At 39.8% G+C, this 27,105-nt stretch overlaps 1 protein-coding gene across 2 annotated transcripts in view; it reads left to right on the top strand.

Moving 5' to 3' along the window:
* Positions 1 to 27,105, top strand: part of LOC122995042 (rho GTPase-activating protein 26-like) — a 115,732-nt gene that overhangs the window by 81,558 nt on the left and 7,069 nt on the right. For both annotated transcript variants that reach the window (XM_044369980.1, XM_044369979.1), the window contains exons 19-23: positions 2,091 to 2,196; positions 4,885 to 5,044; positions 10,550 to 10,694; positions 11,152 to 11,332; positions 26,890 to 26,925. In XM_044369980.1, the coding sequence (XP_044225915.1) occupies positions 2,091 to 2,196; positions 4,885 to 5,044; positions 10,550 to 10,694; positions 11,152 to 11,332; positions 26,890 to 26,925 (628 nt within the window). The remainder of the gene's footprint in view (positions 1 to 2,090; positions 2,197 to 4,884; positions 5,045 to 10,549; positions 10,695 to 11,151; positions 11,333 to 26,889; positions 26,926 to 27,105) is intronic.

The following is a 27,105-nucleotide window of genomic DNA, read 5'->3' as shown; positions in this document are numbered from 1 at the left end:
ATGGCAGCAGAGCTGCCCTGCAAGGCACTGGCCTGACCATCGGGAGCAACTTGGGGTTCAGTGTTTTGCTGAAGAACACTTCGACTCATGGACAGGAAGAGCTGGGAATCGAACCACTACCCCTTGACCCGCTCTACCTCCTGAGCCATAGTTGCCCCGACAACTGCATTACTGCTTGTCTGGGTTAAAGTCTGACTTTCTAAACTCCTGAAAGCACCCAAAACACATTAATCACATTGTTGCCTTCCTTGGTAATGAGACAAGCAGGTACAAAAATAAAAGTAAATTAAAATTTACCTCATTAAGTCATGGGGGAATCATATTCAATTTAGCTGTTTATCTCTCTCATGGCATTTGACAGGCATCAGTGGAAGGTAATTCCAGAGTCTGGTATGATTGAAAAAATAAGTCAAGGATAAAAAACAGTTGAATTCAGCTCTTAATTCACTCTTGGGTGGAATTAACACATTTTCAATAGCGTTAAATTTGTTTTTCTGAAAACCTGTCGTTTATCCATACACTGCTGTGTGTCTCTGTGCCGTCTGTGTTTGTTCCTATGTTATGAGTTGCGGTTTGGAGAAGAGTATGTGCTTCAGCATAATGTGTGTGAAGTGGTAGACACCAGAGAATGCATTATAGGGAACGAAGAGTGTTCTTGTTTTCATGTGCATGCATCTGTTTGGAGGTATATGTGGGTGTAGTGGACGTGCACATGCATGTGTATGTTAAAGATATTTGGGTTTGTGTGTGAGTGACTGGTTGTTTTTGTTTTTAGTGTGTGTGTGTAGCTTGTCAGCCCTGTAAGCTGGTAAGACAACGTGTGTGTGTGTGTCTGTGTGCAAGGTGCTCTGCCAGTTGTGTCTGTATTGCCTGGCGCTGACAGCCAGGGCCCGAGGGTTGATCTAGTGTGAGTCTGCCGTCATCTCTATCGACTGGCTCTGCAGCTGTGACTTATTGTAGTCATTCATCAACAACACGTCTCTCTGCCTGTCTGTGTGCCTGCCTGCCTGTCTACCTGTTAATCACTAGGACACAGATCTTCCCCACTCTGCAGTAAAGTGAAACACTCAGTGACTAAAACGACCTCTTTATTTGTCTCTGACTCCATCACTCTGCCTGTCTTGTCTGGTTTCTGCATCTCTCTGTCTTGTGAAAATAAATACTCTTTCACTCTATATTGCAAGTGTTACAGATGACTATGATGGTAATCACAGGAACTCTGAGTCAAACCTCAAGCATAAGGCTGACGTTATTCCGATGAAAAGACCAAAACTAAGGATGTGTTAGTCCACCTCTAAATACTTTCCTACTTCCTTACCCTGTGTTTGGTACTCTGACACAAACCCATTGGTTGCTACTGAATATGTAAATCTTTTAAAACAGGTCACAAATAGTTTAGTTTAAAAAAGTAAATTTCTAAAACAGCTGGGTACTAGAGATTTTTACACGTTAGAAGTAAACAGTGCATTTGTTGGGGTATATTTTCAGTTATGGATTAATATACATTTGGCACTCCAGTGAGTATTTAGGGCAGCAGGATGGTATATGTGGGATTGACTTAAAATAAACTACAGTGTCCATGTTCATAGTAATGAAGGAACATGTCAGCCAGTGTGAGGTGTGGCTCACTGATGTGTTTTTAATAGTTTTTGGACAACAATTTAGATCTATAGCACATGTTTTGGTCTTTTCAAGGGATTTGCTGACAACAGCAAAGCTATGAAGATCTTTGTATAACAGATTCACTGAATCTGATTGATATTAACCTCGCATAAAAAGCTTACCAAAGGTGTTACTTTACTTGAAGCTCTAGTAAACTATTCTTTTCATTTCTCAGCTCATTCTTACAGAGTGTGAATTATGTCTACACACCAAGGTCCTGCAAAATTCTGTGTGACAATGACCACTTGTTAAAATATGTATCATTGTTGTAACAGGAAGAATAAAAGGGTTCTGCTTGTGTATATTCCAGCAGTATACACTTCAGCTATACATTTATGTGTCATTAAAGAAGTCATCAACTGTGACATGCTCAAGTCTTTATTCCCTTAACAGTCTCTCCCCCTGTCTTCATATCTGTCTCTGTCCAGAGCTGGACAACCCAGAGGCCAGGGTGACAGAGATCCATGCTCTGGTGCACCGGCTGCCTGAGAAGAACAGACAGATGCTGGAGCTGCTAATAAAACACCTGGCCAAGTAGGTGGAGATATCACACACATAGATACAGATTCACATCTGCATTCATTGTTATTTTTCTGTATCGGACACTGTACACTTTTTAGCAGGTACTTTGTAGTGTGAACAGCAATAGAGAACCCTCTCCTCTCCCCTACATACACATTACTAGAAAACTCTTCAGCTTGATTGCTGTTGTTCTTTATCCCTGAGGAGGATTAGGGCTACATATAATCTCTTGACCACATGCATTTAGGTCGTATGTACTGAAAATAGAAACCCTTCCAGCAGCTACCAGGTCAAATCTATTTCCTGAATTATCCCTTGAAGGGAGAGAGGGGTTAATGGTCCTGTGCAGGTCATTCTGTGGATGACAGGAAGTGTAGGAGCCACTATGGTCACAGCCTAGTAACGCCTAAATAACTGTGAATTTTAGGTCAAAAGATGTTGTGGAAAAGTATCTCAGACATCTAGTTACCGCATTTAATTGACTACATTTAAATGTTTAAAAAAAACTTTTCATCTACATTTTACCCAAATTTTAAATCTGTGTTGAAATGTTTTTTGACCTGTAAATCACCAAATCGGTGTTTACTGGAAGATAATAGGATGCTACTCACCCTTTAAGCTGATTGAAATTCAGTGTTTTACTCAAGGACGTTTCAGAAGGGCAGATGCTGATGAGCACTCCAGCCGATTAAGTTCAACAAATCTGTTGTAAGACTCCTGCAAAGATCTTATTTTTTTCACAAGAAGACCTTTCCCCGACAATTGCTTCTGCAGTTTTATTCCACGGTGCTTCGAATCCCACCTTTGCCTCCACATTTTGGAAGTTTTTATGCTGCACAGCAGCATGTAGGCAAGAAGATTTGTGATTCAAAAAGGTTTGTCTGTGTGTAGATTAGGTAACCACAAGCTGCTGCAGCCCATAAGCAAAAAAGCAGGGCATGACATAGTAGGCTTATGTATAATTATTACTCTAATGCAGCCGACAGGCATTGTGTTTTCACTCTAAACCCGCATCTAAGCCCTCTGGCTTTATCAGGCTTTCTTCAACAGCGGCGGCATGATATGATGTGTGACGAATGGGACATCAGCCATGTTTATACAACATGCAGGGGAGTGCAAATGCAAGTATTTTGAGGACACGCTTATCTTTACCTAGGCTTAGTGGATTACACCTGCCGACGGTCATCATCATCATCACTGGCTTATAGGTTGAATGGCTGGATCACACTTTAGCTCTGTCTTTCAGTTCAGAGCAGATCAGAAGCTTTATTGGCATCAATTTCCTGAACAATATTTCCAAAGAGACTAAGAAGGATGAGCTTAAAGGTTCTTCCAACAATAGAGGAAATACTTAATACAGTGGTAAATGATACCAAATCTGTTCAAGTAAGAGCGGAAGGGATAAGATGTGAATGGCCTCCTTAATCTTTCTCTGGCCATCCGCTTACCCTTGGTCAATGACTTTGACCTCTTCCAAGACGATGTTGTAACCGGTTTTAGTCTGGTGTTCACAGACAGCTGATGCTGTCTTTTCTCCAGGCTCCTTGCTGTTTCATTGATAGTGTTTTCCTCAGCTTTTTCATGTACTATCGTCAACCTATCCAATTTCTTCTTGGCCCAGTCTTTAAGGTGTACCAACAGAGATCTCAGGGTATTGAGTGGTGTGTGGCTAAGTGCTGACTCTTTGTTACTTGGAAACTCTGTCTAGATGCATCAGGTGGTTCCCATTGAGTAGGCTGATCCGTCTTGGCCAGAACTGAGATGAACCTGCTATTTCAAAGATAAATAAAGAACCTTCAAGCTTCAAAGAAAATGTTGTGTCATGCTTTATGACTTCATTATCCTGCCAATTCTGCGACTCTGCAACCAGATGTAATAGTCAATTCCCTAAGTCTGTATTTAGTTAAAATTGTATTCACTAATCTTTTCTTCTTTTTTTTTTTTTTTTTTTTGCCTCTTTGGGGTGCCGGGACAAGCTATTAACACAATATTGACATATTATCGACTCACAATATTGTGTCATGGCACAGGCAACACTGCTGAAATGATTTGTTATTAGGTCTAGGGGATTTAATTACCACGAAGCCTTACGACTGTACCAGCTACTATCAGGTCACCACATATACTAAATGCCTCAGTTGCCAACAGTGACAAAGGTTGAGGGCCTGCTTGAACCTCAGTTAGCTTGACTCACTTCCCACAGTTGCTTCACCGTCCCCCACAGAACCCCTTGCACTCCAGTTGTGTGGTTAGGCCTCTTCCTGTGTCACCACTGGTTTCAGTTTTTTAGGTTAACAAATAGATGCAGATCTATTTGGCAACCAACCAATGATTAATGACAACCTGTGACCGTGGCAATTGACATATTCAACTCATGAATTTGTCATGGTGAACTAATTGACTATTTACTTTCATTTGGAGTAATTTTTCTGGCCACCTGGAGAATAAAAGTCCATTATTCACTCTGTTTTGTCTCCACCAACTCCTGAGAAAAATATTTGGCTCTTTAGTCACAAAATACTCTATGAGCAACAGCTAGTTACTGACATTGTCTATTGTGTTGCTGGATACATAGCGTACAGTGGGTTTATTGAAGCTTTTTGGCTACAACAGCTTCTGGCTGCGGCAAAATGTATCTTTTCATTTAGATCAAATGTGGTGCCACTTACACTCTCTCTCTCTGTCTACCAACCTCAACAGTGTGGCAAGTCACCACCAGCAGAACCTGATGACCATCGCTAATTTGGGTGTGGTTTTTGGGCCAACTCTGCTCCGGCCACAAGAGGAGACAGTGGCAGCCATCATGGACATCAAGTTCCAGAATATAGTAGTGGAGATCCTCATAGAGCACCATGAGAAGGTAAGGCAATGAGAGTGCATTTATGCAAATAAATAACACAAACAAAACAGTTTGTTACTTGTTTGAGGATTAAATGCATCCCTTGACTTTGTTAGGGGGATTGACCTTTGTGTAATTGTGCAGTAAAACAGTAATTAATTCAACTAACTCTGTATATCTGAGTGAACCCATGCAACAAACACACACACACTTATTCACTCACAATAACTGTATATACTGTATACACTTCAAAGCCACTTTCCCCTTTAGATCCAAGCAGCTTATTGGCAGACCAAGCTGCTTACAGATGTCACCATAGCAACAGACAAATCAGCCTGACTGTAGGAGACCCTAGCATTGTGCACACACAGCTTTACTTGTTGGCCCCCTTCATCCTCCAGACTTCCCAGAGAACAGCTGTCTCTAGTGCAATGTGCAAAACCAAAACAACTGGAGAATGAATACTGTGAGAGAGCGGTCCGTTTGTCCTTTAAGAGATCTCAACACACTCTGTATGCCACTGTCTTCTACTGTACATCTGCAGAATAATGACACTTCTCATTCTCCACAAGTTAGAGGATGATTTGAGTCCCTCTTCATAAATTTTGCTCATTTTCTTTCATTTCAGCCTGAAGCCTGTTTGAAGAATGTTTTATTCTCTCCCCTTGACAGTATAACTATTTAGTATAATGAAAAGATTTCATTTAGTTGTAAACAGTATGGAAATGAATGAAGGAATTACTCGAGCTTCATAACATGCGCATGTACTGTATTGAGGAGTTTGTCGGTTTCATGTGATCCTGCTTATTTTATTGCGCGTTTCTGCAGCCAAAACAACGAATCCAGTGTGTTTTAAAATGGATTCTCCAGCTCTCCAATCTGTTTTTTATTTTCCTCTTTTCCTTCTTGAGTGCAGCTATGGGTGTGGAGCTGGTTGAAAAGCAGAATTAAGGCGTTGACAGATGAATGGATGAGGGGATGATGACGTGTCACTTAGGCTGAAATAACAGATTAATACAAGCGGCGCAGCATTAGGTCTCTTTCAAACCTCATTCGGTATCTCACTATGGGCCTTCTGGTGTGACCAATCATGGAAGCTCCAATAACACCACGTCTGTGATGAGACCAACCAATCATCTTGAGTTTCATGGGCCAGCCTGTCCCCCTTTATAAGTGCCCGTGGTGTTACACCCATTAAAGGGAATCTTCCTTCAACCTGGACCCTATTTTCCCATTTTCTTGTGTCTAAGTGACTAATGGGGACAACAATTTTTGAAATTGGTCCAGTGTTGAGCAAGAGCGCTGCAGCCGGCAGCCACAAAACAGGCTGCAATGTAATCTGGTGGAGCAATAGCGCACTATGTGTACGTCCACTAAAAGTGCTTGTTTTTGCCACTGATACATTCAGATTGTTATTATAAGTGTCTGACAACCATACGGATAGGACCATACAGAGAAATAAAATGTTTATCTTTGCCTTTTGCTTGATCAGGTCTGTTTGTTTTTGTGTCTCACCAAGTCTCACTCAAGTATCGTTCTGAAATCTCGCGAGAGAGTTCAGTTAAATATTCAGCCAAATCCTTTAGATAACACTAAGCTACACTTTCTGTCAACTCTGTCATGGCAGAATATTTAGCTGATTTTGACAACTCAACTCTCATGAGATTTCAGAACGGGACAGTGGGAAAACGTCACGTAATGCTAGCACAAAGCACTTCACATGGTTTTTCAATAAAGAAGCTGCTGACGCAGCCAGGCTCGTTCATAAAGCCACATGTGCAGCTGACCCCTGGGTATTTACAACTGTTGTCAGGGGATACAGGTTTCAGTTCGCAGCAAAACCACCATCTTTCAATGGTGTGCTGTTTTCAGAAGCCACGGGGGAAGCCGTGGAGGCTTTAGAGAGCAAAATCTCTTCTCTCTTAAGCCGCGGGACAATTTACATTGTGCCAGGGGAGGAGAAGAGTCCGGGTTTGTACTCTCGGTTTTTCCTTTTCCCAAAAAAGGGAGGTTCATTACGTACAATCCTGGACTAACGTTCCCTCAATTCACACCTTCGGAAATACAAATTCAGGATGCTCACACACAGTGTACCGCTGGATTCAATCAGGCGACTGGTTCCCATCAGTGGATTACAGGATGCTTATTTTCACATAAGCATATATCCAGCACAGAGAAAATATCTCAGGTTTGTCTTCAGTGGCGTAGCCTACAAATATCGGACCCTGCCATTTGGGCTGTCAATCACCCCCAAGGGGCTTCAACAAGTGTGTGGAAGCAGCTCTGAATCCAATACGAGCCATGGGCCTCAGAGTGCTGGCATATCTGGACAACTTTCTCCTCTGTGCTCCCTGCTAGGAATCACCCAAAGAGCGTTTTGTCTCCCACTCAGAGTATAGAGTATTTGGGCCTCGAAATGACCCTTTCTCTCTGTCTCTTTTCGGGCTTTTCTGTCACAAGTTTGGGTGGAGAAATTTCGCCAGGGCTCTGTTTCGCTGGCGAAAATAGATCTTGCTATGAACCTGCCTCTGTCTGACAGGGCTGATGGCATCAGCCATTTTTTTGTTCCTCTGGCTGCTGAGAATAAGGGATTTCCAATGCTGAGTGTCCTCATTGCATCTGGATGTACAGCGTCATCTCAGCCAAATGGTGGGGGTTTCCCTGGGATGTCTCCTGGCTCTCTCTCATTTGAGAGACCCGGAAGTGTTCACTACTGGTGTCCCCTTGGGAACGGTACTTATGAGAAAAACAGTTGCAACGGATGCGTCACTGACAGGGTGGGGAGCCGTATTCAAGGGGAGGTCAGTAGACAGGACCTGGCCCAGGAAGTTCTGTCATGTTCATGGCTGTTTTAATGGCGCTCAAACATTTCCTGCCACTCCTGGGGAATTTTCATGCATTGGTCAGGACGGACAACACGACAGCCGTGGCTTACATAAGCCGGCAAGGATGCATGTGCTCTGTGAAGTTATATAGACTGGCACAGAGTCTGATATTGTGGAGCAGTGAGTGTTTGCTGTCATTACGCACGGCACACATCCCCAGCGGGGTGGATTTATTCTCTAGGAGAAATCTCTACGGCGAGAAGAGGCTCAATCCCGAAGTGCTTTGCCTGGTGTGAAGAGATTTGGCCGAGTGTCTGTAGATCCGTAGATGCGCAAAATGCGCAGTGTCCTCTATTCTTTTTGTTCAGAAAAAGAGATGGACTGCTAGGACTATTCAAACACGATCATTATATGATAACAATTGGCGCATATTTGAGAGATGGTGTGAGGCTAGAGCCAGCATTTCGTTCTAGAGTTCTGTCCCGGATGTATTATGCTTTCTGCAGGATTTACTGGACAATGGTAAAGCTTTTTCCACCATTAAGGTCTATTTGGCTGCAATCAGCCTGCCATGTGGGTTTTGTTAATGTGCTGGTCAGACAGCATTCTCTGATAAAGAGGTTTATGAAGGGAGCCCACTGATTGCGGCCTGCGCACAAACCTTTAGTTCCATCATGGGACTTGCCAGCTGTTTTGGAGGCGCTCTCAGGGTTGCCTTTCGAGCCCTTGGATTGTACTGATTTAAAGTTACTCTCTGTCAAAACTATCCTGTTGCTGGCTCTGACGTCAGCCAAATGGAAAGTGAATTACATGCCTTTCACCCACCACCTTTTGCGGAAGAGAGTGAGAAGCGGCTTAATTCACTCTGTTCTGTGAGAGCTTTACGCATCTATATGGACAGGACTAAGGGATTTAGAAAGAGTAGCCAGCTCTTTGTGTCCTGGGCCAACTCTCACAGAGGGTGGGCTCTGACTTGCCAGCGCCTGTCACACTGGGTGGTGGAGCTGTAGTTCTGCCTCCAGAGCGATATGGTCTGCAGTCCCCAGAGAGCCTATGGGCTTACTCCACCAGGGGTATGGCTACCTGATGTGCCCTTCAGGAGCATTTCTGTGAGGGACATCTGTGCCGCTGCTAGTTGGGTATCCCTACACACATTTATTTGGTTTTACCGCCTGGATGTGACGGCGCCTTCACCAGCTTGCTCAGTCCTGAGTGTGGGTTCATGTTAATTGTGTGCTAGCCCATGGGGAGGGCTTGTGGTGTCGACCCGTCTTGGGTCAAGGTCTTATGGGCTTCGGATTGTGCAATTTGGGAGTGGCCACATCTGCACAGCTTTGGCTCAGGAGGTAGAGCTGGTCGTTCACTAATTGGAAGATCGGCAGTTCGATTCCCGGCTCCTCCAGTCTGCATGTCCTTGGGCAAGATACTGAACCCCAACTTGCTCCTGATGGCTGTTCCATCAGTGTGTGAATGTGTGTGAATGATTAGATTCCCTCTGATGGGCAGGTTGGGACCTTGCATGGTAGCCCCTGTACCCCTTTCAGCGTATGAATGTGTGTGAGTGGGTGAATGTGACTCATAGTGTAAAAAGCGCTATGAGTGGTCGGAAGACTAGAAAGGAGCTATATAAGTACAGTGCATTTACCATTTACATCTCTCATAGTGAGATACTGAGCAAGGTTTGAAAAAGAACTTTAGGTTACCAGGGTAACCCCGGTTCTCTGATAACTGAATTAGGTGTCTCACAACACTGCCCTGCTTACATAGGTAGGTTATGGGGAAGAAATGTTTTAAGAATAACGGGTGCCACGCCATGGGCGCCTATCAAGGGGGACGGACTGGCCTATGCAACTCAAGGTGATTGGTCTGTCTCACAACAGATGTGGTGGTATTGGAGCTTCCATGATTGGTTACGCCATAAGGCGTTTCCCATAGTGAGATATCTCAACTTGGTTATCAGAGAACCAGGGTTACCTTGGTAACCTAAAATTGTGGAAAAACATCAAAACTATAGAGACAAATAATTGGTAAGGGGAAGAAATCTGAGAAACAGCATGCATATTTTCATCATGGCATGTGTTTTTCTGCGTCTTGGCTAATTTTACTTCAAGGATTAGAAATAAATTTTTAGCAATGTCATAATCAGTGCCACAAATCATAAACTGAAGCCTGCAATGTGCCCTGTTGTTAATTTTACTTTTCTGTATGTGTAATTATTCTCAGTTTAAGACACGGCAGCAAGCAGCTTAGTGGATACGTACATACAGTATGAGTCTCATCTGCAATGGTTGCAATTCAGTAGCATTAATCCATGAAGAATATTAGATATACTTTATCAGCTCACATATTAGACCATCTTGTCTTTCAGAGAGAGACAGAAAGCAAGAAGGCAAGAGCATGGCAAATAGATATAAAAAGTCATAGGATCACTGGTAGGTTAGCATAACTTTGAATGTCATGTTGCAAATTTTAGTACCGTTTCTTGCATCAGATCCCAATCTGGCATATTTTTGCATGGGTGTACATGTTTTTTTATTTAAGCATAATGTTGTGATAACCGCCTTCAATGTGATAAGATATGCTACATTGCCCTGCAGTTACACATGGGTCCATAAATTGCTGATAAATTGTTGACGGCAGCAAAAATGTTGCGTGCATGTTTGGCTCAATCAAACTTGATCTGTCTGCCTTGTTTGTACAGATATTTAGAGACATGCCGGGTTCTGCAGGAGGTTCGACCAACATGCAGCTCAACCTGTCCAGGAGGAGAAGCACTGAGAGCAAAGCCCCATCCTGCAGCGAGAGGCCTCTCACACTCTTCCACACACCAACACATTCCCAGAAAGGTGACTTGAATACTAACATACGCACGCACCCACACAGTCAAATATACAAGCACACAAATGCTTCACATGCAATGGGTTAATTACCTGGTATTCACCTTCCAAAAATATTTCTAACAGCCATTAGTGTACATACATTTTTTGAGAAAGACGTCACTGGGGTTATTTTGTGGTTATGACCTGAGTTGAGCTGATCATAAACTTGTCTGCTCAGTGGTATAGTTTATTGATTGATATATTGAGTTTTAATCTCCCATTTAATTTCCCTTTTTTCATATCTGCTATGTGTGACCCAGGAGAGTAGTGTCAGGTCAGGCTCAAAAAATGGGCTCTAGGCCAAGGTGTTTTATGCCTCCAACAGCACATCAGTATAAAGGTGGCCACTTCAGTAGGAAGGAAGTGAATTTTTTTTTCTAGGTGATTAAGCCAAGAGTTCATAAATCATTCTTTATTCTTGTAGGTGAGAAGAGGAACAGTGTTGTTAATGCCACAGTTGCCGAGCTGCAGCAGCCCATATCCTCCACTGCCAACTGTAACAGCAGCAGCAGTAGCAGCAGTGGCAGCCAAGGTCGAACTCCAAGACACAGCCTGACCAGCAACGACGGAGAGCAGGACACCCGGCAGATACGGCCCAGCTCACTGTGAGTGCGACAGAGCAGTTATCTGAATATAAAACTGATGTTAATCTTTTTGTAAAGTTTAAAGTTTATTTATTTAAAGTGCCACCAGGGTGTCTCAATACACTTACAGCAGTAAAACAATATTAAAAGACTCAAACAATATTAAAAGAATTGAGGAGGGACAACACCAAAAAAAAAAAAAAAAGGTAAATTGTTGCTCCATAACCACAAAAGAGTCAAACAGTATTTGAAATGAATAATAAAAAAATAATTAATGATAAAAAAAGTAATTTTAAAATTACAATTTGCTGTGCAGATTCAGCAGAGTTTAACCATTTATTGTTTAAATGAGAGATAATCAGCATCGGCTTTTCATATTTCTCACATTTTCTCTTCATTTTCTGCTACCAGAAACATTTGAGCTACCCTGGTATACTGTGAGCTGTAGTGAAAAGTGCCTTTTTTGTAGCAGGAAATACAAAACCCTTCAGATATCTTGAGACATAAAATCCATTAAACCTTTTTTGATCAGGCTCCATTAAAAAATCTGGGTATTCAGTAGAAAACCTTCTTGAAAAATATGTAGCTCAAGGTGTTTTTATACAAACAATGTCAAGACAGATGCAAATGTGACAAGGAAAAAAGAGAATGCAGAAAAACAATATTAAGAGAAATGCCAAGATAAACAAAAATAAGAGCAGCTGCTTTACAGTTTAACCTCTTCCACTCCCCGAGGACGCCAGTGTCTGCGGGTGACATTACTGTCTTTCAGAGGCTGTAGTGGGCTCAGTGTTAAAGCCACAGAGAAGATGTCATGTCATGCTAACTTGTCGAGAAGGGGGTTAAATAATATTCCAAAGTTAGACTAAATTTCGGCAAGGGAAAAACTTACTGGCCATTTTCAAAGGGGTCCCTTGACCTCTCGCCTCAAGATATCTGAATAACAACTGGTTCTATGGTTAACCACAAGTCTCCCCTGTACAGACATGCCTACCTCGTGCTAATCCCATGCAGTTTTGGGAAAAAACCATGCAGTTTTTTGGATGCAGTATAAATGTGTTATTTTTGCATATTCTAAAAATGGTGTATTTTAATATTTCTGCATACTGGGGTCCCTAAACAATCTTTGAATTGCATAAATTTGGTATGATTGGAAAGCTGAGACTCTTGTGGATCCAATGAGTCCAATTGTATTCATGTGTGCTGAGGATGGTCCCCATAGTAGCCATTTCATTGTAGTGAGACCATTTTTTGAAACTTGATGTCATGAAACTTTACAACCAGAAACTACCAAGGGCATTCAGGGGATGTATGGCTTTGTATGTCAAATGTTTTTTGATACAAAATCACAGCATGAATTTTTCTATTGTGTTCCTCAAGGTCTTGGTGTCTTCATGTGGTATTTTGGAGGGATTTTTGACCATTATCATCAATTCTCGAGTGGTCAGAAATGATTCAATTTTGCACCAAATCTGTGTAACAAACCGTATCAATCCAAATATTGCTGCAAAAACTTATGAGACATAACTGAGCATGTGAATGGCCATCACATACTTCCATCATGATGTTCTAAGCCTTTTATCTAAGCCTCTAAACTTTCAAAATTCGAATAGGAGCCTAACCAAAACACAACGTTCATTACAGATTTATTACTAGAAAAACTTGACACACAATGCTGAACTCCATCTCAAATTATTCTTCAGGCTTCCAGCTTTCAGATGATGTATACCACTTCTATGTGGCATGTACTGTTGACCTGCTATCTCCCCCTAGACCTCCCCTGTCACCCCTAAAAATGGGTCTCTGGTAGGTGGGCAGGAGTGGAAAAGATTAATAGATGTTTGTTAATGAGGGTTGAGAGTTTGGACCCATTTCTATATACAAAGAAACTCTCTAATATATACATATTAACTTCAAATGCACACACAAACACACAGGGTCAAGAATGTACACACACATTTTTTTTCATGCACACAGAAATTCAAAGGCGCAGGAATGCATGAGCACATACACACACAGCTAAGAGCTTAGAGAAGTAGTCTTGTGACAAGTAGGTTGTCGGTTTAAATCCCAAAAGCATCTGGGAAACATTTGCAGCAAGGAACTGACCAACAGTAGAAGGCTGTTTACTTCTTCTGAAAAAGGGAAATTTAAAATAAAAGCAAAAATCCCACTCACATGCATACAGTACATACATAAATATATCATGTACCGGTTACATAATTTAGTCAAATATGTTTTGAATACAATCAATCTATAAAAAGTACCCGCCATGTATATTTTATTTATCTTCTCAGGCTGGCTCAGTGTCTGACCAGCCGTTTACACAACTGAAACCAAAGACCAACTTAAACAAAAATATTTTTACAGGTCTAAGCAAGCCCCTCTCCCTGTGAGAAGTACAGTGTATCTTTACATAAGCACTGAACACACCCATCCTGAGGTTATTAACAGGTGTAAACACACACGCCTTCATATGGAATTCACAGCGATGTGAGGCTGAGCACATAATGTACACATGCACACACAAAGTGTCTTCATCTGGTGTTGACATACAACTTGTGAGGCCAAAAGAAGATCCACACTACCGATCTCTTATTGTCACAAGAGCGACAGACCTTCAAATGCAGCCTGTCACCAAGACGATTGCACGTTGTCACTGATTACTTTTCTCTTTCTGTCTTCCCACTGCCATCTTGACTCCTTCTCCTTTACTGCCTAACTCTCCTTCATCTTCATTGGTTTAATCTCTCACTCACAGATAGCTGTTACATTCAAGCCTTTTTTTTCTATATTTATTCAACTCGCGGTGTGAATTCTGTGTCACTGTTATTTACACAAATTACATAAATGAGATTCTTCTCTGGAAGCAGTGCTCTGTCACTGATGAGGACATCAGGTCTTAATCTGACTGATGTGATTAATTAAAGCCACATGTTTGAACATGCACCACACTTGTAGCTATTGAGTAATTCTCGATCTTTCTTGCTTTTACAGCGGTAGCGACTGCGGACAACATTGGATAAAAAAGAACAAAACAGTTTACATCCATGAAAAAAAGCTTGGTAAATCAAAATGTTGCCGATGCTCAGAACTCTCAGTGGAGTCACATTATTTCTGACTTTTTCCTTTACTTAATGTTAACTATTCTTTTTTAAAATGTGAATAACCTAGAGAGTGATAAAACCTCCAGGAAAGACTTGTTAGTGGTTCTGATTCTGATGTATGTTGTTTGTTCCCTTAGGGAAACATGTCTAGAGCTACATTGCACTTTAGATCAGCCCTACAGTAATTGCAAAAGCCACGTAAATAAATGTACAGAACACTATGACCTTAGTCCTTAGATAATGAGATTTGGAAACCTGAAATGAAAGCATACATTCAATTATAACAATTATACCTTTCAGTTGTACAGTAAGGCTTGATGATCATTTCTCAAAATGGACCACAACTGTAAATGTGTGCAGTTGTTTTTATAATCCGCATACAGCAGCTGCACAGAGGAACAGTCGACTAGTCTTGACTTTGCTCCAGTAAAGTCCTCTCAGAAAATCTTGCATCATAACAGCTGAAATGAAATAAGCCACATTTTTAACAGCTTCCATCTTTGCTGTTTTCTGTTGTGTCAGAGCTGCTGCTATAAATTTACATCTGGAAAATGTTCCTACAAAAACCTTGACAAGCAGCCTCATCCTTTAAATGTAACACAAATGTCACATAAAGAAAAGTTATGGTCCTTTCAGAATGAGGTGTGTATGAATTATGGTCTAAACTTGATGTAGAAAAAGGACACATTTTAAATGCCAGGTATAAACGTAATCCAGTTAAACCAGTTTTTATTGTGTTAATTAGATAGGATATGTATATGCCTCTTCTTTTTTTTTTTCTGCATTGGACCAGATGTCTTGAATAAGATGTCATCCATAACCGCTTGCTGTTGATATGAGAAAGGAGGAGCAAAATATACATTGACAAGAAAATAAAAAAGAACAGAGAGACCAAGGGCCTGAAAGCAAGATACTCAAGAGCACAGAGAGCAAAAGGGGCACAGAAAAGTGTTTTCAAATAGGCTTTCCAGTATGAGTCACATTAAAGAGACATTAAATGATAGAAGTGAAAGTCCTTTTGGTCATGATAGGGCACCTAATGGTGCACAAAATGATATGTTCACAAGATTTTGTACTTATTTTCTGCCTTTTTTCCTCTTAAGGTCATGCCTGTGTAGAAAAGGGTGCTATGTTTTATACATGTGGCACTTTATATATGTATATATGTATGTATGTGTGATAAAGATTTCCCTTCATTACATCTGCCCCAGCCAATTTAGTCGTTAGCAGCTTGCAATTTAAACCCTTACGCTTTTTGCATTTGGCTTATGGCTACATCTTATTTTCAAGTGTGGAAAAAAGCGATGTGCAGCCAAAACTCGACCAGCTCTGTGTGTTCGTGCACACAGGATTTTATTTTAGGTTTAAGGACCGAGCTGTTGAAAGTGATTTTCAGCTATTCAGCAACCAGCTACAATGAAAACACCAGACGCTAGAGTGTGTGTGTGTGTGTGTGTGTGGGATGGGGGTGAAAGTGTATTTCCGAAACTATCTGGCTGGAGTGTCAGTGAAGTGTGAATCTCAAGAGAGCTGCCAAGGCCAAGACAGGTATGGTGAGATTCTGTAGATTGTGCCAGGTTGTCCTTTTTTAAAGCAACAGTTCCACATTTTGGCTACTGTATGTGTGTTGTCTTATTCAGAGTCAAATTTAAAAAATAACCATGTTTTGTACAAAGTCTAGATTATCTTGGCACAAAGACTGAAAGAGTTTTTAAATGAACATATGAATGAACATATTAAATGAACATTTCATATGAATGAATATATGCTTTGCAACTTATTTTGGGCTGGACTGCAACAGCAGGGCCATTTCATACACGATCTAGCGGTATACTAGGTTTTACTGATTGATAAGTAATGATGACACAGTGTATATCCTGTGATAAAGGTTTTATATTTGCTTCAAAATATGGTATGGTTAGGTCTTTCCTAAAAAAAGAAATAAATCATTCAGCAAAAATGCTTATGGATAAAAACAAACATTACACTGTTGAGAATGTATGACATCTCAGCATTATTCTGAGAAAAAAGTCCTTGAACAAATTTAGTTGCAGTGATGCACATAAAATGCTCCTGACAAGGATGACAACTTGAGATAATAGATTTTGTCACTGTTATGGCACAAAAATAGGAAATCAGATAGAATCATTCAGGCAGATATTTTGTTCAGTTGTTGTTTTGTCTTCGAAGCCTGTATCTAAAGGATAAATGCATCAATCAATGATAGAGTACAGGATCATTTTGCTTTTTTAGCGAATTAGATGAGATATGGTTCTTTGAATTGCTGCACATTATGAAACTCCCTTTTCCCTTTAAATCAAAGGGAATCAAAAGCAGAAATGAAGAAGATGAGTTGACATGGATGAAAGAAAAGATTTTTTGGAGCTTCTGGAAGCCGTATCTGATCTAAATTTACTCACAGGTCAGAAGGTGATCGAGACCTGCTGGTCACAAGTGATTGGAAACAGATTGAACCTCATGTTGAGTTCTTTGAAGATATGCCCACACTCACAAGCACATAAAAGTACGATTTTGTTTGACAAAAAAAAGGAGAACAAGATTCTTCTAGCCTAAACATCAGTTCTGCAGGTTTCGGTTCTATCATGAGTTTAAATGAGGTCAAGAGCCACAATGGCAGCTCCTTTGATCATTTGAAAATTAGAAACTCATCAAGTCTCTTTATAAAGCAGAAGAACAAAAACATTCCATATGATGAAATTATACAGTGGAAACTCACATTAGCTTAAACAGTAACAGTTGATTTGTAAAGTGATAGAGATTTTGAGTGTTGATAATTAGCTGAAGAATTAATACTTAATTTTGACAGTGGTAATAATGTCGAGTGTTGATGCTCTTAAATCAAAAGATGTTCAATAAAGAGTTATTTGCCTATTTCAAGTTCACTCAAACATCAAGTGTTACCCAGACGACGAATCCAATAAAAACGGCTTCTTTACTATGTTGTAGTAATAAATTAGTCTCTGCACAGTAAAATGGGTTCCAGTATTTTGTCTATCCATACAAAGTTTGACTAAATAAAGGGGCACTTTAACTTTTTTACACATGAAGATCAGTTTACTTGTCGCACGGGTACACAACGTGTGAAAACAGTTGTGTAATGTTTTCATGGGCCCTGATGTCATTGTGATGTCATCAAGGTTATCTCCGGTTATCATCAAGATGATCTCAGCTTGGATCTTCATAACAGAAACTGGGGGTGTGGAATCTTAAAGACATGGGTGTAACCAGGCAGACAGGGAGGGTTTAAACACAGACGCTATTGAGTTGCATTATAGGTAGTGTAGTATCCAGTGTTTTTAAGACTTTGGATCACACTAGGCACTAAACATTCTCTCTTTTTCTTTTTTTTTCTCATCCACAAATGTTATGATAGCACAATTAATAACTTGTTGGAGTACCCCTTTAAATCCCAACAACAAGACCTTTTTTTATATGCAAAGTTTGAGATCAAAGAGTTCTCTTTTGAACAAAGAGTCACCTCCAATAGGAGAGGGATGCCCAGAATCTGATTTATTTTAAGACCAAAAAAGCCTCCATTTTGAAACAATCAGCGAACAAAATCTGTTTGGCGTAACTGACTCAGATTCCAGCCCAGACCATGTTTTCTCAATCTCCCAGAGCCAGACATCATGATTTTCCAAGAAAAGCCAGCCTGTGTTCTCATCACAGACAAGAGAGAGGTACAAAGGTCAGAGGTTAACAACTGGGCCTTCAAAAAGCCCTGCATTCCCCTGAGGCGGATGTTACTTTCAGTTTTGGCACCTTGACTACTGCTCAGCGTTTTTTGTAGTGTCCTTTTTTAAATAGTCTGTTCTCAGGTGGGACATTCCTGGAGGTCTCTTCACACCTTTTTCACAGTCTCTCTTTTAAATGGTCTCACTTAGAAAGCACACTCCCATTATTGCATCTAGTAGTAATAAAAAGAAAAATAAAGAACTAAAGAATGGAGTTGGTTCGGAAAATGGTGCCAGTGCAAGAATATGTCAAGTTAGTAGAAGTTAACTGTCTGACCTCAAAGCCTGTAACACACGTCACACTAGCATATGTACTTAATCTGACCGGTGACCCCATGGACTTGATCTTGGACGTGATGTACCAAGATGAAAGTGTAAATGGCAAAACGTCTTCCTGTCTTTCTTTTTTCCCTTGGGTCAGTGGATTTTTATTTATTCCTTCTCCCTGGTTGGCATTTGAGAGGAAAGGGGAAACAAAGAAAAAGAGACGTGAAGAGCAAGAGAGATTATAGATAAAGAGAAAGACAGAGCTGTAGAACTGAATTATCCCTACTGAAAAAACACACCATAGGGGAGAGGATGAAAAAAAAAAAATCTCCATTGTGACTGGAATGTTTTCTAGGAAACCTGTCATAGAAATATTTCCTCCCCACAGCACAACACCCATTTACACGCACTCACATGCATTGCTAGTCACCAGGTTACATGTGTCTGCTCCTGCTGCATTTACTGATGAGCTGCTTCTTAATATTTTTTCTCTCATTCCTACTTAATTGTTGACTTTTTGCTTTTTAGTATGTCTCTCTCTCTCTCTCTCTCTCTCTCTCTCTCTCTCTCTCTCTCTCTTTCTTTTCAGATACAATGCTGAGTATTGACTCAAGGGGGATTCGATTTAAGGTTTTAAATAGGTTTTGACCTTGATAATACTGGATATTTTCAATTTTGCCAGAGGTATTAAGATGAGACAAAGTTCTGAGTTGACTTCCTCTCTGTTACATTTTCCGTTATGAGTTCCTGTAATGGTAACCACAATCTCAAGCTGCAGAGTCATCAGTGTGGCTGTGTTGGAATTTGATGTGATGTGCTGATGACAATGAAACAGTCAGGAAGCAATCAGTAATTAGGGAAATGAATCAGCAAGTGAATAATCCTCATTATGGCAACTGAATAATATAAAACAACTGCGATTGAGTGTCATTGCTTCATAATGACATTAAGGAATTATAAATTCATCTCATCATTTCTATAGACAGAAGTGCACATTTTGCTCTCATTGTGAAAACATAGAGATAATGTTGAGCTCGGTGACGCTTGTGTGACAACAGCAGCAACAAAAATTTATGATGCTCATTATTGAAATATTTCTATTTCTGCTTTTTGCACCCTTGTGTTGAGGTCAAACTTGATATTTGCAGGTCACGTCGGTCATGCTGATTTATTATGCAAACAGTAGATGATACATTCCTTACTTAAGGGATCTTCCCAAGGTTGTAAACCTAAACCGTGTTTGTCACTTCAAAAAGAGATGTGATACTGTCACACTTGCCAAAGTGAAAACAAGAATTGTGTAGTGTTGTTGCTGTGCAACAGCAGTTAATAATTCAATGTTTTTTTATGGATTTGTGTCAGCAGATACAGTAAATACAAACACATGCGTCATATTGGTGACAAACACCAGCGACTGTTGTATGTTTGTGATCAACTACATTGTCTATAAATTGTACATACTTTTAATTAAATTGAAGCATGTGCTTTAACATGCGTGTTTGTGTGGCAATGAGAGTGTGGGTATGTTATAATGCAGTGAATTGATGGCCTGTCAGGAGGAGGGGGGAGAAACAAGAGATCAGTTTAATTAAATCAGCTGTCAAATGTGGTGAGCATGTGGTGGGGAGACTACATTCACCTGAAACAAGTTTGTTAACTTTGTAACCTGTGAAATGCAATACATCTATATCTTGTAATCGTCACAGTTTGTGCAATCAGCAAATTTAATTTCCTATCCGAGAAAGAGGAAAATTTAGTCTTTCCAAAGTAGAGGAAAGACAACACTGTTGATTTATACAATCAGTCAAAATATCTTGATTGTCAGAGAGCTGTTGGAGAAATACAGCTCTGCTGGAGCCAGGGAGAGAAGAGGAATGGGTTTGAAGGAGCTAGATAGGATGCAGAGAAATTGGCACAGAGGAAGCAGATGAGAGGGAGCACACTGACAAGCAGTTAGTGACAAATGGAGAGAGAAAGTGGATTATTGAGATAATCACTCAAACTGACAGTTTGATAAGTAAATAAGGCATACAACCACAACTTTTTGCTGTCTTTTCAATCCAGTCAGAGGATAAACAGACAAGACCTACAATGACAAAGCTATACTGGTGAAATATCTTGTATATGCTCACTTGAGGTTGTTTATTTACACTAAAAAGTATGCATCGTCCTGTTAGTTATTTGTACTGCAGCTCATGTAACAATATTGTGATATTATTCAAGAGCAAAAAACAAGTCAGTTTCACAGTGTATCACTGAATTAAAAGGATTTCATTTCCTGTTCTGTTTTTTTTTGATCTATCTTGGATATCAGTCACAGCTCTATCTCCTTAACACACATTTGAATAGAGCTGCGATGATTAGTTGATAGACAGAAAATTAATCTGCAACTATTTTGATGATTGACTAATTGTTGCAGTCATTTTTTAAGCAAAAAAATGCAAAAAAAAAAAAAAAAATGCTGGTTGCATCCTCTCATTTGTGAGGATTTGAAGCTTTTCAGTGTCATACATGATAGTAAACTGAATATCTTTGGATTTTGGACTGTTGATCAGACAAAACAAGACATTAGAAGATGTCACCATGGGCTGTAAGAAATTATAATTATAATAATTATTATATAATTATTGTAATTTTTATTAATTATTATAATTTCCACTATTTTCTGACATATTATCAAGAAAGTAATCAGCAGATTAATCAATAATGAATATAATTGTTAGTTGCAGCCCTATTTTAAAAAAAATGTTGAGCATTTCTAAGCAAAAAATATTCATTTTATGAAGTCAGTTTAAAAAGTTGATACTCTTCCCAGATTCACAAATATGCTCAAACATCCTTCATCCTGGAGCTGGCCAGAATTGATCATGTGATATGATTGAAAACTCCAGAGCAGCTACTGAGTGCACCATGTGGTGAAGTTGTTTTGACAACCGATTACATTACTTGCCCACCACCCCCACAGTCATTTTGCTTTTTTCATAGAAATAAAACCCTTTTAGTTCATTTTCACATATCAGCGTCTACATTCATCAGGTAAGAAGACACACTGCTCCATGAGTGTCCACAGCAGCAGCAGCAGCGTTACAGCACAGAGTAGCGGAGTGAGACGTCTGTCCCCCCTCCTGCTCTCTGTTGTAAACACACATAGCTGTTAGCGAGCAGCTTCCCTCATGTCTCCCCATGTCTCGGTGCCTGTTGTTGGCAGAAACTCTGCCGCTCTCTGCCTCCTCAGCCTCCTACTTATGTCTCTGTCCAAATGGCAGTCGAGTTTGGCTATGGTTGCCGCAGCTTCATTGTCACACAAATGCTCTCTCTCAGTCTCTCTTGACCGCACAATCACTATGCACTGAGCTATTCCTTAAGGAGCTACGCTACTTGCATAACACATTTTAGTTTAGAAAACATTTTAAAATGCATTTAAAAAAAAAATCCCTGATGCTTAGGTCTGGCATGGGGGTCAACTCAGGCCTGGTGGGCTGCTGGGCTTGCAGTACACTGATGGAAACCCTGAAGTAATTATAGAAGGTGATTTTAATATTCATGTGGACGCACATAATGATAGCCTTAACACTGCATTAGACTCAATTGGCTTCTCTCAGAATGTAAATAAATCCACTCACTATTTTAACTACACCTTCTACCTTGTTCTGGCATATGGCATTGAAATTGAACAGTAAATAGTCTTTCCACAGAATCTTCTTTTTTTTTTTTATAACTTTTGAATTCCTATTACTGGACTACACGCCATTGGGCAAAAATGTCTTCACTAGATTTCTATCTGATAGTGCTGTAGCTAGATTTAAGGAAGTGATTCCATCAGCATTTAATTCAATGCGATGTCTCAATACAAGAGAGGACTCTTATGCTAACTTATCCCAAATTGATCTTGTTGATAGTGCCGTAGGCTCGTTGCGAATAAAACTCGACTCTATTGCCTCTCTAAAAAAGAAAATAAAACAAAAGAGGTTAGCTCCATGGTATAACTCTCCTCTTCTCCCTCTCCATCTGTATGCATTCATGTCCCAGATCTTAGTGCTGCATTTGACTCCAGTGACCATCATATCCTATTACAGAGACTGGAACATTTAATAGGCATTAAAGGAACCACAGTAAGCTGGCTTAAATCCTGTTCATCAGGTCGTTTTCAGTTTGTATACGTTAAGCTCCACAAGGCCCTGTGCTTGGACCAATACTGTTTACCTTATATATGCTTCCTTTAGGTAATATTATTAGGAAAGACTCCATAAACTTTCATTGTTATGCAGATGATACCCAATTATATTTATCAATGAAGACGAACCAGGATGTACCAGATGAAACCAGTCAGTTAACTAAACTCCAAGCATGCCTTAAGGACATAAAGACCTGGATAACCTGTAATTTTCTGCTACTAAACTCAGACAAAACAAAGTTATTGTGCTTGACCCTAAACACCTTAGAAACACATTATCTAATGATATAGCTACTCTCGATGATCCTGATCTCCAGCACCACTGTAAGGTAACATTGCAAAAATCAGGCACATCCTGTCTCAAAAAAAAAGAAATGCTTAAAAAATTGTCCATGCTTTTGTTACTTCTGAACTGGGCAATTCCTTATTATCAGACTGCAACAACAAGTCTCTAAAGACTTTCCAGCTGGTCCAGAATTCAGCTGCACATGTACTGACAAAAACTAGAAAAAGAGATCAGATCAAAGATTTCTCTCATATTAGTTTCGCTGCACTGGCTCCCTATAAAATCCAGAATAGAATTTAAAATCCTTCTCCTCACCACAAAGCCCTTAATGGTCAGGCACCATCATATCTTAAAGAACTCATAGTACCCTATTAACCCACTAGAAAAACTGCGCTCCCAGAATGCAGACAAAGGCATCTGCCCTGCTCAATTAAACTGCCCGAGAGAGAACAAGGGCACACAGGAGAAAAAAACAGAGACCAAGGCAGTAAAACTAGCCAATAGGAGCACAGACACATTTGATTGGCAGCAGAATCAACCAATGGAAGGCTGTAAACTGCTTCTACGGTTCAGTTTAGTCCCACTGGTGAAGTTTCTGTCTGGATTAAAACTATTTAATTTATTAAGTCCTTATTGTTTTAATTGATGCAATTGTCAGTTGATACATATGTATGCAGTCCTCGAGAAATAATAAGCAATCAGCCTGTTCCGAACAAGCACGTTTTGAATGGGCACTGCACTAGAAGAAATAAAATTGACTTGACTTGGCAACATGTGATTCCACTGCAGAGTTAAAGTCAATATTATCTGGAGCTCTCTTAATGTTATTGAAGGAGTGGCAGTATTAACTGTGGTTATTGAAGTGAATCATGCATTTGTTCTTGAAGAGAAGACAGACCATGATTATCGCAAATCTTGCCTTAGGATATAGCAGTGTCACTATGGTAACCACACATTACGTCATCAAAAAAAAAGTCTATACTATAAAGAAACGGGCACTGCTATGAATGAGTAGATGATATGTGCAGAGTGTTAGATAAGAGAAAAAAAACACTATTGTCGTGAGTCAACTACATGCTGTAAAAAACAAACAAACAAAAAAAAAAACAGCGAATGGCGATGGCAGAAAAATTATATTCTGCCTCTGCTAATCATGCATATACAAGTTTCTTATTCAAATGATGAGCCTTGAAGCTGCTTTAATCAATATTTTCATATGAAGAGTGGATGAAATAACTGTATAAAGTGAAAGGAGTTGCTCATCGTGACGAACCCACACAGAATTATCACTTTCCACTTCCCTCACTCCAATGGAGCTTTTCAACATCTTTAAGTTCACTGTTTTGGTTTTACGGCATGCAACTTTACTGTTTTGTTTCTGCTCTCAGCGTCGTCGCTACCTGTGAGAAGCTCTAATGAATCCACCAAACGGCACAGAAACAGTGACAAGCTGGTGAACCTTGTGGAGCATTTATCAGCTAAAGAGACAGATATTTTATTCAGGAGTTGTTGAAGAGCAAACCAGAGCTTAAAAAGAGAGTGAATATTGGACTTATATGGATGAGGAGGCTGGAAACACGACTCCAAATGAATGCAAATGTTGCTCTGTGTCTGTTTGCTAGGACATCCACTCTAACAGCTTTGTAAGGTGATAATACTGAGATGATAGACACGTTGAAATGACAAGTTTAACATTTAATTCTCCCTGAATCCCTAAGCAAGTTTCTTTAAATTTAGAAAGAAGAAATTTCTATGTTATGATGATATCACATTCTGCATTGGCTTGTTTGAACACTTAATTGAAGGTGTATGCTGATATATTCAAACCATGACACTGAGTTTTTCTTGGATGCACCATTACACCAAACAGAAATATTCTAGACATCTCCTTCAATATGTACTCAAAAGTCAATCTAACATGTTTGGTATCTTTGGAAGCTTTGAGAACTCACTAGAATTTTAAAATAAAGATTGAAACAAGTTGAAACTCGATCCATGTGGAGCAGAGTTTAAGGTAAAATAATCCATACAGGCATTCAAAATTCCACTTCTTTTTAGCTACTCTCATAGCTGCTGGAAACATGCATCGTTTAGAAAAAGTCTTTCACTGTATTCAAAAGCTGAGACATCATTGTAAGAAATTTGAGAATGCTGGAAACGTTGACAAAACTGTAACTTTCTGTCAGCAATTTGTGCAATAATGTGCGCTTGTATCTAGCCGTGGGGTGTGGTTACATGGCTGCACTCTCCTGTTGGGGAGCGTTTTTATTCCATACCTTCACTTGCATAAACCCGTCTTTGAATAGAACGTCAGCACTATTTGCTTCAATAACACCATTTAGCTCAACTCTTACAACAACGTGTCAGTGACTATAGCAGCAGTCTTGAGTGCACTGAGTGTATTTCAGACTGAATAGACTGACTATCCAAAGGTAGGATCTTTATTGATTTCACATCTTGAACCCCCGTGGTGACAGAATCAGAAGAAAAAGGCTCAAGAGGCAGTTTTGAAGCCTTTAGACAGGGGGGACAAACTGTCTTTGCTGTTCAGTATATAAACAGAAAGGCCTGTGGACAAGATTTCTAATAGAAATTTCTTTGCATAATTAGCTCATATTAGAGGTTATTAATATCAGGAAAATGGCTGTATGTAAATATTTACTCTATATTGAACATTAAACAACATCTTTCTTGTATAATCCAGCCTTTTAAGGTTTTCTCACTATTATTTTAGTTCATGTGGGGCAGAAGAACTCAACAGCGGAGAGGCAGAACCAGCAGAAAATCTCCTTTTTGAGCCTGAGACACATATAGTCAGTCATGATGCACAACACTCTAGCTGAGTTTTGTCAGTACTGCAGCATGAATGCAAAGTGGTGGGCGTCATGTTTCCCCATGACTCTGCTGGCCTTGTTTATGACAGATTTTTCTGCGATGGCTTTATCTACGTACGTTTTAGTCACTGAAAAATACTTCAAGGAAAATGATCTGAAAGCTTGTTACAAAACCTGGTCTTGCCCCCAGTAATTTGATTGACTATGAATACATTTTCTTTGCTTTCTCTATTTATTACGCCTCACTCTTTCCTCACTCAAATCTTCTTCATTCACCTTCTCTCATTCTCGACCATTCTTCACCCTGAAGGGCAGTCTGTGATGGATAGCGGCCAGCATTTCATTTCTAAGAGAGAAACTGAGTGTGTCAGTTCACCAGCATCTTGCAGCACCGGATTAGATTGATGAAGGCACACAGCGTGGTTAGATGTAATGAGGATTATATTTCACAGCGCCATGTCGACTGACCATTTGGAATTGAGATTTAATTACTGTAGGTACACACTCTTCCTTAAACTTGGAAAGAGTCCCATGTTGAACTAAATTTAAGTATTAATTTTGGCAGTAGCCATGTTAGTCTGTCGGCTACTGATTGTAAAATGCAGAAATAAGTTAATATATTGACCAGGTACCAGAACTGTGTTGAGGCCCAGTGTATCCAGCTAAATCCTTCATTTGTTTTGACTTTGGACTCTCACCAGGATGTACCATTTTCTTGATCATGGCTATTAGCCTTCATTTAAGGTTATTTTAGTCAGGGCTGGAACACATTAGGCGAATCACATCACCCATTGAGAGCTATTAAGGAGTAACTTTCTCCTTGCAACAAAATGATTTGGGTTTTACTTTAACTTTTTTTTTTTTTTTTCGCCAAGCAAGCTGGGAGGTCTACTCTGTGGATCTGTCATTCTTCGGTTGCTTGTGTGCTGGAAAACTAATGCAAGTAGACTTCAGTGAGACGATACTGAGAGGGGAAAACTGCTCAGTAATACAATCTCTCTCGAGGCATAATGTCTGTATTATTATCAAGTTAGTTAAAATAGCTTTCCTTTATTTTCACAAGTGCAAAAATATTTTAGTACGTAACCTTGTGGTTCATTGATTAAGATGGATTACTTCACCTTGTTTTTAAAAAAAAAAATCTTGTGTTTCCAGGCTAAACCCAAGAAGTCGTGGCAGCATACCAACCAAGTAAGAAGAAGTCACTTTTAATTTAAATCATATTGAATTCATGGTGTCTTATTTCTTGACCTCTATTTTTTTTTCTTTTTCTCCGTTGATTTTGTGTGCTTCTTGTCATTATTTGTCATTGTATTTTTCTAAATTATGCTAACGTAATTTTTTGTTGTATAAGCCTGTGACTTGACCTCT

The sequence above is a fragment of the Thunnus albacares genome, chromosome 13, assembly GCF_914725855.1.
Source record: "Thunnus albacares chromosome 13, fThuAlb1.1, whole genome shotgun sequence".
NCBI classification, from domain to species: Eukaryota; Metazoa; Chordata; class Actinopteri; order Scombriformes; family Scombridae; genus Thunnus; species Thunnus albacares.
Note: the sequence above shows the minus strand (reverse complement) of the source record. Positions and strands in the feature narration are given on the sequence as shown.